Raw genomic sequence first — 14,738 nt, forward strand, 5'->3', positions numbered from 1 at the left:
TTGTTTTTAATGTCCAGAAGAACTGTGTGACAAATCAGTTTGGTATCAGTGTCAAGTCTGGCAGATTTCAAAGAACTTAGAAATACATGTTCACTTATGAAAATGTTTATTCATTAGTGACATCAAGTCCACAGCAGTGCTACAAAAATATGAGGTCATTTCAAAGTCAATCTGAAGGCATTCCCTAATATTCCCTCTATTTCCATTCTCTCTCTTTGCCAAGAGAAACAGGACGGGGAAAGTATTCTGATAGCACCTACTACATAATAGTAACAACCACAAACATAAGATTTCTTCCATTTCTGAGAAAAATCATTTGCTGCTGAAAATCCCAAGCTTGAATACACTGAGACATGTCATGTAGTGAAAATGTTTTAAGTTTATAAAGCAGTCTTTCCACAAGGCATCTGGAACAACATTCACACCAATCAGCAACATGTCACTGAAGGGGTTAATTATGGAATGACAGGTTATTTCGGTGTTTTATTGATATCAGTCAAGTACAAATGTACATGAGTTTCCATGGACAATACAGACAAAACACAGAAATCAAGGTACAACTTCCAACAAAACTGGAATGGTGGACACTAGTTCTCTGTTAACATTTGTAATTAATCAAATAATCCAAAGCCCATATCCTCATCACTTTCACTCTCCTCCTTAGCCTCTTCCTTCTTTGATTCTGCAGGAGCAGCAGCTGCTGCTGCAGGAGCAGCTGTTGTTGCTGCAGCTACTGCAGCGAACTTCGATGGATCCTGGAAGTGACATAACAAATTTAGGTCTGCTTGAAAGCACAAGCAAACATGGAAAAATAAAGTGCTATATATCAAAGGAAAATTATGTTGTGACGAGACGTGGCTACTCAGACAGCACAGATATGCAATTTTCAACTTTGCTGCTGCCACTGGTGGGTTCTGCCATTTCTGGCTCCAGTGGTTGGTCAGACAGCATCAGACAGTTTTTGTCATCATTGTGACCACACACATCCTGTACTATTTATATGTTACAGGAATGAAACTGATGTAACTATTATTTTAAACTATAAAAAAAGACAACCAAACATGTACATACCTTAAGGAATTCTTTGACAGTCTGAGCTTCCTTAAATTCAATTTCAGTTGTAGCAGCAATGGCCAACAAGTTCTTGAATCCATTGATAATGCTATGAGGTGCTGATGCAATAGTTGGATATCCAATGGACAAACAAACAGCAGCCAATCTGCAGACACCCTACGTGGAACAAGCATGCAAAATTACTGTTCTTACAAATGTTCACATCACTGAAGACAATCTCACCAGAAACAGAAATGCACCTTCCATGCAAACCCCTAAAAAACCCAACAAGCTATCCTTAAGGAAAAAATTAAAACTAAACACTACATACACTGGCTATGTTTCTGTATTTCATATGAATAATGACTCAATATATTACATTTCACATGAATTGCCGTTAATTAGAATATCTGATATTTGATCAAACATTTGATAAGACTATGACAAAAAGCAAATTTAAATTTACTTTATCAAAACAAATTCCTTGTTTAACTATGTGCTCCAAGCCATTTTTGGAGGTCTGCTAATGGCAAAGGCATACTATCTCCAACAGCATCATGGAGTAAAATCATGTTATTTACGGATTTTTCAAGCTGGTGAATGCTTATTTTAGGAAAACATGGAATTCAAGGTTGGAATTTAAACTTCATGCATTAGCCCCACTTGAAAGTGACTGGAATATAGGCAATATTCTGAAAAAATGTTGTGAATTTCATTTCATAACCAAAAATTTGTTTCTATAATACCTAAAATCAAAGTTCAGGATATACATCTAAACTATCACATAGCATGTATTAGTAACAAAATGAGTCCTGGAACTTACCTCCATGAACTTAACTCTGAGATCTTCAGGTTTAATATCCAATATGGCAGGCTCAAAGATGGTACCAGAATCATACACCATCTCTACCACTAAACCATAAGAAAATGGAGAGATGTTCAACATGTTCAGCAGTGTTGCATCGCTAGCACCAACCTTGTCACCCTCTTTTAAAATATGAACATCATTCTGTAATAAATTACAAGTGGATTGTTGTTAAATGAGTTTTACAATAAAACGATCTGTACAGTTTCAAAGTCTACAACATACACAAAAGCACCTCAGTTACCAAAATTACTGCTTTCCGAACAAATTAGGATAAACACATATGCAAAAGCTGCACTGTCAGCAGTAATTTAGAACATACTGCTGGAGTTATCACAGTACTTTAAATGATAATTCTGGTTGCTCTATTGCAAGCTATTAATGGGCACTTAACAGCCAAACTTACCCAGATGGGGCCTCCTGGCCAACAATGCCACAAGCTCATTTCATTTCAATGGGCAGATAATTTTCCTCTAGAATAGTTCAGTATACATTTCCCTCTTATGAAAGTACTGCTTTAACAAATGCTCACAGGCTTCAGCTCAGTTCAAAAGTCGGGCATTCTGCAGCAATTCACAACATTCACTATGCACGTCTATGACTGCTTTGACAATGAACCCTTTTATGCCTCGTACTAACTAGTTGCTTGAATTACAATACCATTTTCAATCTCTCAATGTTACATTTAGGTATCAAACCAGGCCACAGCAATGTTACAGAATATAAAATTATTAATCATGACTGAAGTTGGCCAATCTTCACTGCTCAGACAGCACTTCTGTGCATATATCATCCATGCCACTGCCAACCTGGTGGGTTCTGCCATTTCTGGCTCCAGGTGGTTTATCAGATAGCATCAGATGTATTTCCTTCATCACAGCAGTGAACAATAACCATGTGGAGTAGCATTTTTTTTTTATTTGCAGGTTTATTCTTTCTGACTGACAGTAACAAACTGCACAACTGCTTGACACCTTTATGATCTGTCATCAACCTCTGTGGAAAAACAGAAATGCTGACAAAAAACCACATATACTTTTGTCTTCCTCTGTCACTCAAGAACTTGTCTGACCTTCCTCAGACTGATTTGCAGTACCAGACGAAGGGGGTTTATTTAGTTTAATCCTATCAGTTAACATGGAATTTGATACAATGGCAGAAATGCTTTAATCCAGTTCCTGTAAAGGCCAACATTACATATGGATATAATAGACAAAAGGAGGAAACAACACATCCACAATCTAACAACACCTAACAATTTGTTGCTTTGAATACAACTGTTCTATTTCTGCCTAGTTTACAAAATGTTGGAAGAACACAAGTTAGCTTCCTGTCACTATAATACCATTCATTATTAAACAGTTACACACATTACAGTAGACATCAATACTGAATAGTGTTGCAGTACGGAAAAGCACTTGCACTGAGCACTAGACTGCTAAAAAAGTGCCACCTAGCCTCAAGTGTAAAGAAGTTACTCTGCCTGAGAAGCTTTTTTCACAGACAAAACTTAGAGGAAAAGAACTGGCATATTACCTTATGACCAGACTTGCTGGCCAAAGCCCAGCTTGCAGCCTGGAGCAGGGTTCAGTGAAAGAAGTGTGTAACAAATCTGACACTGATCTAATTCAAAGCTTCGACTGCTTCTAGGTACTCCTACCACACTGGAACACAAAGGCCTTGAGTCTAATGCTTCGTTAACATCTACTAATAGCCACAAAACCTATGATCAGCAACACTCTTGCACAATCTGAGCTAAATAAGGAGTACATGAAAGTTAAATCAAATTCATCTCTATTACCTCAGTCCTGGAAGAGTAACATATACAGTTCTCCCCTCCACTAGGTCCTGATACCAACTGCCAAACAGTGTGAAGTTCACAGATAAAAGAAAACCAGCTGTGGAGAAATATTCACGAAGCCAACTCACACCACTAAAGAAATCTGTCAGGAGAGCCCTCAAACCAACAGTCATTCTGGAACATTCTTGCATGTCCAAGAAAGACTAGTTTTTTTAAATTAACTGTCCACCATAATAGTTAATGTCTAAAATACTTGAAAGTGAGGTACCTGTACAGAAAACTAAGATGGTCTCCAGATCCTCAGCATTCTGATATTACTACTCCATGTAGTAATAGTTTCAACTGATACTAAATTAGTTATGAATTTATAAAGTCTATTAAAAACATTTCTCAGAAATGAAGCTCCACAGCTTGCTCCCCAAGCTGAATTTCAACCAAATTCAAAGCAATGAACACAATGCCAAACTATGGAAAAATCTGGATGTTAATGATTATCTTACACTGGGAAATAAACTTAGTTCACAGAAATGTTGACTTTCACAATCAATCCCTCATGACAATACTTTCTCTAAATTTCACAGCACCTATTTTATTTTTTATCTCAAAAGAGGTTATGTCTACTACAACTGTTTAAATTTACTTAAACAATGGTATTCTTCCATTACATTGGTCAATTAAATCTATTCTTAATTTTGCAAACACTCATAGGCTAAAGGTTTATCTTATATTGAAAAAGGCAGTACGACTTGGGGTTTAAAGCTTCGGTACATTACAGACATAAAACAAGTGTGTATATAAGGGAAGCAGTCAGTGTCTTTTAGACAACAACCCCAAACATTCGACAAACAGCCTACAGAAAGCATAGAAAATCAGATGAACCAAGAAATTTTAATATACCCTTTCCACACTTCCACCAATACAAACAAAAAGCTATGACAAAAGTTACACGAACTTTAGATCTATCCATTAATGAATTTTATCAATATCTTAAACTGATCCTAATTATACCAGTCGTCTGACAGAAGAAGGATGTGGGGTTAATGTCAGACCAACATGCTCATTCAAGAGAGCACAAGCTTGGTCTGATAAAGAATAGTATGTGCTGTGCCATTTGGTAGGAATTATCCCCATATTAGCTCTGAACGACTTAGGGAAGATCTAAATCTGGATGGCTGGACAAGCATATTAATCACCATTCTCACAAGTCAGTTTCATCGTTGCATGTCAAAAAATTATCAAACAGCACCAAGTGACAATCTTGCAGAAGGGATACTAAAGAGAGAACTTCTCTAGTGCTAAAAGACACCATCGCACAAATAGTGAGTCCAAGAATTTACAAAAAACAGTTGATGCTTCAAGTGTTCTACAGTCTCCCCCATGAGCATACAACCACATGAGAAGTCAGGAAAGTTCTCCTTTGGGATGGTGTTTACCCGATGTACGACATTTGCACCTTCCTCAGTATTTCTGAAGCATCAAACACTCATGTACAGTTTGTCATTTTGTGGTAGGTTCATACTATTGACACAAAAGTCTCACTGCACGATTATTTTTTCCAGTAAAAAATTGCTCATTTTGAATGTCAAGTTCCGGCAGGTGTCCATGTGTCGTTTCTGTTGGTGAGTTAAGGTGGGTGAGAGAAACTTTGCCAATACTTTTTTCTTCAAAACATTGAAAAATGTCTTCAATATTTATATATTCAGTTCATTGCTCCATATCTATTTGTGGCAATATTGACACATTACATCTGTTAATACCACCTATTCAACTGACTAGGCAAATGCAAATGTGGTGTTTACATAAGTGTCTGAAAAGGTCTCTGAAGCCCCTAACAGTCTTGACCAGCTGTGCAAAAATTGCTCAAAGCTTCCAACAACCCACCTCATTATGTGCTAAAATATTTGGTAAATACTACAATGTGTCAAACACCAAACCACCCCCCCCCCCCCCCACACACACACACACACACACACACACACACACACACACACACACACAAAATCTCAAATAGTACAGACTACTGAAGACAAAATAGACAATATTTCAATTCACACTGACTGCATCACAATTAAGTGATCTCTTCGGAGCTCTAATCTCACCCAATCTAACTATCTAATTTTTACAAATGTTTATGAAATAACTTTTTCTTCAAATAGTTGGGAGGAGTAAGAAGATAAATGTGTCATACTGACACTTTTGATACTGGTTTGCCAACTCTCAACCAAACTGTCACACTTCAATCTAGCCCATGCCTCAAAGCTGTACAACATACATTGTCACCACAATAGATATTGCAAAAATATGATTTTTGTCAGCACTCCATTCCGTTTTGTTAGTGCATGTATGTCACAAGCCAACATCTGTACCTTATGGGACAAAGCTGATACGTGGTATCTTTAGGTTGAAGTGACCTAATGTGCCTAACTCTTGCTTTTCTTGTAACACTGCTCAGACGGCACATCAGTCCAACTGTCATCCTAGCTACTGCCACCATGGTGGGTTCTGCCATTTCTGGCTCCAGGTGGTTTGTCAGACAGCATCAGACGGGTGTTACATTCATCACAGCAGTGAACACAAGAACAATGCAGGGAAAATTAGTAGTTATGAAATTAAGAATCAGGCTTTGACAGCATCCCCTAAATTAACACCCACCATTTGCACAAATTTACTAACTGCAACACTATTATAATTAGATGAAGTCAAATATGTCTTAACACATGTCACTGATTCAATTACAATGGCATTCTTTGGACTTAAAATTTTACCTGTAGACAAAAAACCACCTGACAGTCATTTACCAATTCTACAACCTAATCCAAAGCATTAAACATTATCCAGAGATTATGTATTACAAGAAACTTTCTTAGAAGAAATTCCACTAACTAAAATGCTAATATGATCACAGTTTGTGACAGAATTAAGAATGTCGTATATCCAGACTGGGACAATCACATTCTGTACCATAAACCCTACCATACAAACACCCCACAGAATTCTGCTTCTTATCCACTTTAATTATAAACAACCAGTTCATTTAGTAAAACTGGCAGGATTTACAAATGTAACAATAACCAGATTAGTTTCTAAGCAAGTAACGGGGTGATGTGAATAAAAAAAAAAAATCAGGGAGCCAATATCATATTCTCACTAAAATCTCCCTATTAAACTGAACTCAGGACGAACTTCACAGTTTGCTGAAATCATGCAGGCCACCACCTAATTAAATGATGTAGCAGAACAGATGAAATATGAAGCTCTCCAATAATGCCAGGGTTTAATAGGTTATATGACCTACACAAAATGTGACAACAGGCATGGCATAATTTGCCAACAGCAACAAACTTATCACCTAAACAATGGCAAAGTCTGGGGAAAATGCCCTAAGGCAGGCTCAGACAAACTAATCATACCCTGGTTATATATAAAAAAAAATTGGTTACTATTAAGGGAAGCTGTCCCAGAAGCTTAAGATTGGTTTTAACACCACAGTGGTTTACAATGCATCACCATGGTGGTGGTGTTACACCACTGCCTTTCTCCAAACTTTCAACTGACCCAGCATGTTATAGGGGCACCTACAGTTTAACAACCCCTAACCACAGTGTAACTCAGCATTATCTTGAACATTGCCAGAGGTGACACAAATTGCAAGTGACAATCTTACACCTCATTCAAAACTTAGAACTTTCAATTGTTGATCAGTAAACAATGGCTGACCACAATCTTCTGAGCACTCCAAACGAAGCATCTATAAATAATCATGATGACTGCACTTAAGTCTCCAAAACACAAGTTCCTAAAATTTGGCCATTGAAGCTGAAGAAAGCAAGATATTTTTCAGTGCTGGACAAAATTTTCCAGATTTTGTGTGACAACCATGCTACTTAGGAGCAAGTTTGAACAGCTACTTCCCATGCTTACACGACCTGTCGATCAGTTCTAAAAAATGAATGATTGTGACGGTCTTGGTATCTTTCAAAAGTGCTTTTCTTACTCAGCATTGATCAAAGCAGAACTGGTGCTAAACAACCTCAGATACTCTAGAAACTGCCAATCAAGAACTTGTTCCATAAACTGAGGGTATTGAAAGAAAGTCAAAATATTCATAACTTCCAACAAGTAACATTTTAGTAGATAACTTCCTCCTGTTAACATTTCACGAACTATAAAAAACTGCATACTTACAATAATTTCAATTGTTCCCTTGGAAATCTTCGTGGGAATGGATAGGGCCTGGAAGAAAGATGTCTTCTCTGGCCCAAGACCTGTATTTTGAGCTGGAATGATCACAGGGCAGGGTGCAATCGCTCCATTCCTTGCTGGAGCACGTACTTTGTTTTCCAAAAGCTTGTCTCTAACTTCCACTAGGTCTCCTCGTGTGAAAACAAAGCCAACATTCCCACGAATATGTGGCAGCAGCCTGTCAAATTACATTAAATAAAACTTATCAGATCAAGTTAAAACAAGTACTAATAAAGAAATCCATAATCATTACCAATGCAGGGAACTATTCTTCAAAATGAAGAAAGATATGGAACATGATTAATTCATATTGGTATTGGAAATACGGAAGCGTCTGATCCCACCCGTCTGCTTTGACCCATGACGTCACAAATATGGCGGAAACAAAAAATAACACACACACTTTCCACAAGAAGCCTAATGACACTAACAGGACAAGCACGGGAAATTGGGTGTTTTGGTTGGGGCAAACTAAATATAAACAAGGTTGGGGCAAACTAAATATAAACAAATTTAGACACCTTGCGTAGCTACAATGTGTAACTGAAGACAGCCATGCATGAATGCCCACCCACCTCCCCAGGGGTCGTAACCCCTGCAACCTATAGAAGATAAAGATGCTTCAGTAGCTGATTAGTGTTTTTTGTCTTTTAAAAAAAATCTCACGGGATAGAACGAACAGATCAGAAAGATAAATATAATAAACTAAAACAGAAATTCGAGAAAACAGATAATTAAAATAATAAGTGTTTTTAAATTTAAAAAAATCTCACGAGATAGAATGAACAGAACAGAAAAGTAAATAAAATAAGATAAAACAGAACTGGAGACAGCCACACTCAAACCAAACTCCGCGCCGTCATGACGTCACACACGACAACACCCTCACGTCACGGGTCAAAGCAGACGCGTTGGATCGGATGCTTCTGTCGCCCTTTGGTATTATTACTTTAATGTATTACCAGGTAACATGTTACATTTACAAAACAATTATCTTGAGGATGTGAATGAACACAGTACAGTGTAAGAATAATTAGCAGTGCCATCTACATTATCAGTTACAGCAATTAATTTCTGTGTGCCTTAGCTGGTATTTCTAACCAGTTACTCCTAACTTACATAAATGGAAGTACATAATGCTTTCATTTGACACTACAAATATATTTATATGTTTTGTCAACACTTAATGAGACCACAACAAAAATTTACATATTAGAAGCAGATGAAGCAGTATTCCAACTAAAGGTACTATGAACAGTGAGCCATTAGGAATCCGATTCAACCCGTCTGCTTTGTCCCGTAACATCAATAACACAGCTCTCTATATCTAGTGGCAAACCACAAAAAAAAAAACTTCACACACCTATGTCACTCAAAACACCACCGAAACCGAAACCCCATTTTCACTAGATCAATCAAAACAAAAATACCACGAATATAAAACAGACAAAACATCACTGTTATTATGGAATACAACCAAAACCAATCACTTACAAACAAAAGCCTCTGACAAAACCACGTAAGTTGGTCAAACCCCTCCCCCATACACCCACTAAAAAGTAGCACTATAACAAACATCCAATACACAAAAGAAGAAACCATAACATCTCACTGAAACCAAAGCAAACACTTCCACATTCATATTACACCACTAACTACCCATACTGAAATGAACAATCCTACACAAACAACCCATCAACATCCACCACCAGAGGGTGCCATCAAATACAACAAGACACCTCATACAATGAACGACTCAAAAACACTGTCTCATAGTGGTCTCACACCACAATGCCATTATGGCACAGGTCAAAGCAGACAGGTGGAATCTGACACTTTCAATCACCCAGGAGTGCTTTATCGTAATTCACTTGGTCCTCCAGATTGTGAACTATAAAATAGCCATTACTGATTTCCGACATTTCTGCTAACATAAGCGAGTATTTACAAAAAGGATTTCATCCAAAGCTCTAGAAGATAGTATGCATATAATAAGCAGTGATAAATTTCCAAAATCAAACTTTTTTTGACACATTACATATTAGATAAAATATTTTACCTTACATTGTTTCCTTTCTAACAACTGTAGGTCAAATTAAAACAAACAGTCTAGTTAGGAAGGAAGTAATATCCTCTTTTTAGCTGACCACCAATGCATGTAAAAGCAAGAGGTGGTGGATGAAAAGAGGTTCAGAATTTTAAAAAACCATGCAAAATCTTGATAAATGCCAAGTTACACATGAGGATATGCCTCTTTCAGAATGAAGTACTGCTATTCACCATCCAGTACAGTTATAGCACCAACACATTTAAAATGGGGGCAGCAGGAGGTGGCAACCTTTCATTTTTTTACATTGTTTAACTTTGATGTATTAAATAAACATCAAAATACTTTACTTTCTAATACAGGCTTTCTGAACTCACAGTTTTAGTTTTTAAAACTTAACATTCATTGAACATAATGCAAACATACAACTATGCTACAGATCAATCAGACCTTGTACATCAACTCACTCATCTCCCAACCTAACCTACATCTAAGGCTACACTAGGCAGTCATCTGTCACAACAGGAACCACTACCACACTGAACTACAACCACCATATGGAGCATTACTTGCCAAAATTCCAAGTGCCCTGAACCACACAATGACAATGTTCGTTTGAGCAGTTGCCATCAGGCTGGTGCGCATGCGGAGAGCTGAATTTGCGTATAAGCAATGCCTTCTCCAACTTCTGGCTACTTGAAGCGTGGCTGTTTGCTGTATGAGCAGTAGCAGCAAGTAGCCAGATGCTACCCAGAAAAATTTTTCCGATGCGCCCAAGCTGCCACAGTCGCACATGAGCAGAGCAATCTGAGTTATAGTGGGGGGGGGGGGGGGGGGTCCTTCTCCACATGAACTGTGCATGTGTTTCATGGTCTCTTCGTTTACAGCTCCCAGGTTAAATGAAAACAGTTTTCTGTGGCCAGGAGCCATCAGGTGAATTAATATACATTCTCAATCATGAAACACCAAAATAAGTTAGTTTCAAATTTCTGTTTTTATATTATTTCCACATTATTAGCAATCAACCATTAATGTCATAATGAAGACATTTGTCAGTTTTGTAGAGAAATTTGTTTCTATTAATTTTTCCACTGAGGCACTTGGTTTATTTCAAACTATTTCATTCTGCACTATTGGCTACTTTCAACTGCGTTCATTTCCTGGGACGAATGACATTATACCATAATAAAGATCCAAGCATGATAATGCAATACTGGACCTCCAAGAAAATTGATATCACGAAAACCATAGAAAAGCTGAATATCAGGTTCTTCAAGTGCATTTGGACGTAGATGTATGCGATAAGAATGAAGCATTTTAGTATGATTTATGAAATTCTGATGCTGCTGGAGTAGTCTCCAATGTCCTGTTCCTTTTATGACACTACGATCTCTTAATGCTATATATGTACGAACATACATAAAACCAACTTGAAGCTGACTAAGTAGGCAAATTTGGTCTGTAGTTTTGAACTAGATATTTTGTTTCAAATATAGAGACAGCTGTAGCAGAATTTTAGAAACCTGCCTTCTGTGAAACAGCATTTTTTTTTATCACAAGGCACTTGTCTAGTACTTCCTCTAGGCCTTAAGTTATTTCTTAATTTGTGTTTACATCTTAAACTTATAGAATGCCATCCTATGCTAAATTGTAGACTGGCAGCATACCATGTTTTATTGTTTTAGCTCCCCACAAGGCATTATATTGATTCCTAGAACAGAATATAAACCGTCAGTTTTACAGTTTCTTTGCCTCAGACAACCTTGTTAATTTTTTTACGCATTTTGAAAGTCACAAAATTGTCCTTTACTCTCGAGTAAGATACAGAAACCTTCTTTGCAAGAAATTTGTATTCCATCTTATTAGCTTTTTGCAGTGCTGTATAGATGTAAATTGATTGGAAATGCTACATAACAAAACTGCAGAGGGGGAAAAAAAAACCACACACACAGAAATGTGACGAAAAGCATACAAGCAGAGCAAGCACGGACTGCGTACATCATAACTGGGCATGCACAGTACAGCCTGTTGTCTGCCAACTGCTCAAACGAACCTATAGATAATCCAGTAAAATACTGATCCCTTTCAGATCACACTGCATGCACATTCAGTAATGTTTCTGGTGTGCAGAAGTGACTAATAGATACCCACTGACATTAATATAAGTGGAAACTGTATGCCTGTATAACAGAATTTAAATATTTTCCATTGAAGCACTGATCACGCAATAACAATACTGAACATAGGAAATTGGTATAAGTTCAACCTATACTAAAAAATATTCATACTGTTTCTACTCTGAAGCTGGACACGACCAACCACCCGTTAATTTAGCCCGACAAATGTGAAGGAGGCAACAGTCTTGTCATGAGCTGGTGACTACAACTAACATATCTTAGAAGAAACTGATCACCTTTATATCATGTATTCTACATGCACTGAATTGTGGTGTCCGTATTATGCCTACAATTTATGTGATCCTATTGATAAAAATGAACAGATAGTATCAGCGTTCTTTGAAACCAACTTATCCCTTAAGTGAAAAATTTGTACAGCATTTCAAGATAGACAATACTAACGTTTCATATTAAAGTGAACACAACTTATCAATGTTATTGGGGAGAGAGTGTGGAAGCTTTTTTGGAACTATGAAAAAACTAAATGCTATAAAGTTGGGTTTTCCATCTAGACAAATACACAGGAAAAATCCCACAGAGAATAGCTGCAAATAATTTAATAAATAATCAAGTATAGTCATCACAAATTATATACAGATCATAACTGATAGGCTTGTTTAATAGCAAACAACGAAAAAATTCTTTAAGTGAAAAACTTACTTCTCAAGTGCAGGATTTCGCTCCAGATGTCCCCTGATGGCTTTCCGCATCATGGTGTTCTTTCCCATCAGAACTACAGCGCTGTCTCTCAGGCTCATCCTGATCTGTTGCATTTGCTTTGAACCAACATTGTCGGCACCGACGATAAAACATTTTGGATAGTCGTCCAGTAATTGCTGAAGATAAAAAATATTTTTCAGCAAAGTTTCATGTAAGATTTTCAATCACAGTACTTAAAGAGTTATGTATTTGTTACTCAACATAAGCACACTTGTAAAAGGCATGCGACTGACAACATTAATTACTAAGTAACACAAAAAGTCAGGACATGGTCGCAAACGATTAAAGCAAATCGCCTTCATGTGTGATATTAAAATTATAATTTTGATGCAATTGCATCCCCAGTAGCTTATAGTATATACTCACGACTAGTTTTGTGAAGTAATTGGTTTTCCATGTTACTTTGTCCTCCCTACCCATCTTGTGCGTGTAAGGACTTCTCTAACGAGACAATTTAAGGACTGCAAAGAAACCAATACTTCACACATTACTTCGCAAGCGGCATGGCGCGAAGCCACGTCTTTTGGACATTTACAATTCAGTACCACATTAAATATCATCGAACAACAATATTTAACCTTTTGTGCACACTAAGTACACTTAATGAATGATTTTATGTACATGATTTACAAGGTACAACAGGATTCCATAACCAACCTGTAACACCTACCGTCAACAACCCTACCTCACATGCGGTAACTGGAAATGAACGAACAACTTCCCGTGACAAAGCACTTCGGGTACAGATGCGTCCACACACAAGCAATGCACATAGGAACAACAGATATTCCACAAAACATTCCACGCTTTTAATTATTGAAGGTTTGACGACCTAGTAATATCATTAAATATTGAATGTGTGCAAGCATCTTATTGCAAGTGATGTTAGGAACAACTCCGATTATAGCTGGCTAAATTGCTGTTTATTAAAACAGGGCGGTTTCGTGGCTTCAAGCCGCATAATCAGGTGAACAACGTTAAAAGATCATGGGCTTACCGAAGATCGCACCAAACCTGATGTGCAAAACATGTCTGAGGCAGCACTTTGATTAGTCTAGTGTTTCTCGTCTGTGTGGGCACAGTGAATCTTGAAGTGGTAGATACACCTCAATGTTCTAAAGTGTTTGTTGCTGAACTTAGAGAAATGTCTAGGATGCAGAGATGTTGGTGGAAAATGAAGAGTGTCGGAATTAGTACAATTTGGACTAATCAAACCTCTTCTCAGCATGAACAAACTGAGCCTGGAGGTTTCGACTGACCAGAATTCTTTATTTCGGTAACAGTCTTTGCTGAACAGATTGGACAAGTGGTTATTCAGTAAGTTGGGTACGAACCCAAACAGTTAATGCGTAGGTGAAACATTCTGAATGTGCATGTAACTCAGGACGAGACAGTAAGAAAATCTGTTATTGTACATTGTACCCTGAGTTACTGAATCAAGAACATAACACATATACACAGGACATACAAAATCAGATAAAAATTCGCATGCCAAAGAATAAACAATACAAGAGAATGTAAAAACACATTATGAAACACATTGCCCCCAGCGACTGGCGCGGAAGCTGTTTGACAGCTGTGACTCATATGTTATCATAGACCATATACACACAACACTGCACCACTATAGAGCGTTTGAAATTAGTTGCGATATTTGACAGTTCGGAGCGGAGCGAGTGGATGGAAGCATAGTTGCCAGTATGTGCTATAAGGCGCGTCAGCAGGTGACCACAATATAATGGCAGGCTCGTTTGACTGCGTGCGACGATCTGTCTCAAGCACTTTTTAAGGGAAACAATCGGTAATAAATTCTCATTCTCGCACATCTTAAAG

At 37.5% G+C, this 14,738-nt stretch overlaps 1 protein-coding gene across 2 annotated transcripts; it reads right to left on the bottom strand.

The window, feature by feature from the left end:
• Positions 1-463: 463 nt before the first annotated feature.
• Positions 464-13,637, bottom strand: LOC124776531 (60S acidic ribosomal protein P0). Of its 2 annotated transcripts, none has more exons than XM_047251558.1 (7): positions 13,576-13,637; positions 13,272-13,366; positions 12,846-13,021; positions 7,905-8,139; positions 1,877-2,062; positions 1,072-1,230; positions 464-755 (listed from the first exon to the last, which is right to left on the bottom strand). In XM_047251558.1, the coding sequence occupies exons 2-7, from the start codon at positions 13,323-13,325 to the stop codon at positions 612-614; spliced, it is 954 nt and encodes a 317-aa protein (XP_047107514.1). In that variant the 5' UTR covers positions 13,326-13,366; positions 13,576-13,637; the 3' UTR covers positions 464-611. The 2 variants fall into 2 exon arrangements, with proteins under 2 accessions (XP_047107514.1, XP_047107515.1); XM_047251559.1 differs by having other exon boundaries at positions 13,563-13,618.
• Between the last annotated feature and the right edge of the window lie 1,101 nt (positions 13,638-14,738).

This window comes from Schistocerca piceifrons, chromosome 2, assembly GCF_021461385.2.
Source record: "Schistocerca piceifrons isolate TAMUIC-IGC-003096 chromosome 2, iqSchPice1.1, whole genome shotgun sequence".
Lineage (NCBI taxonomy): Eukaryota > Metazoa > Arthropoda > Insecta > Orthoptera > Acrididae > Schistocerca > Schistocerca piceifrons.

Coding starts and splice junctions, on each gene's coding strand:
- LOC124776531 (XM_047251558.1), bottom strand. CDS start 13,325: ATGGGTAGGGAGGACAAAGTAACATGGAAAACCAATTACTTCACAAAA. Junction 13,022..13,271: donor ATTACTTCACAAAACTAGTC/GTGAGTATATAC, acceptor TTTTATCTTCAG/CAATTACTGGACGACTATCC. Junction 1,231..1,876: donor TCAGAGTTAAGTTCATGGAG/GTAAGTTCCAGG, acceptor TGTTCCACGTAG/GGTGTCTGCAGATTGGCTGC.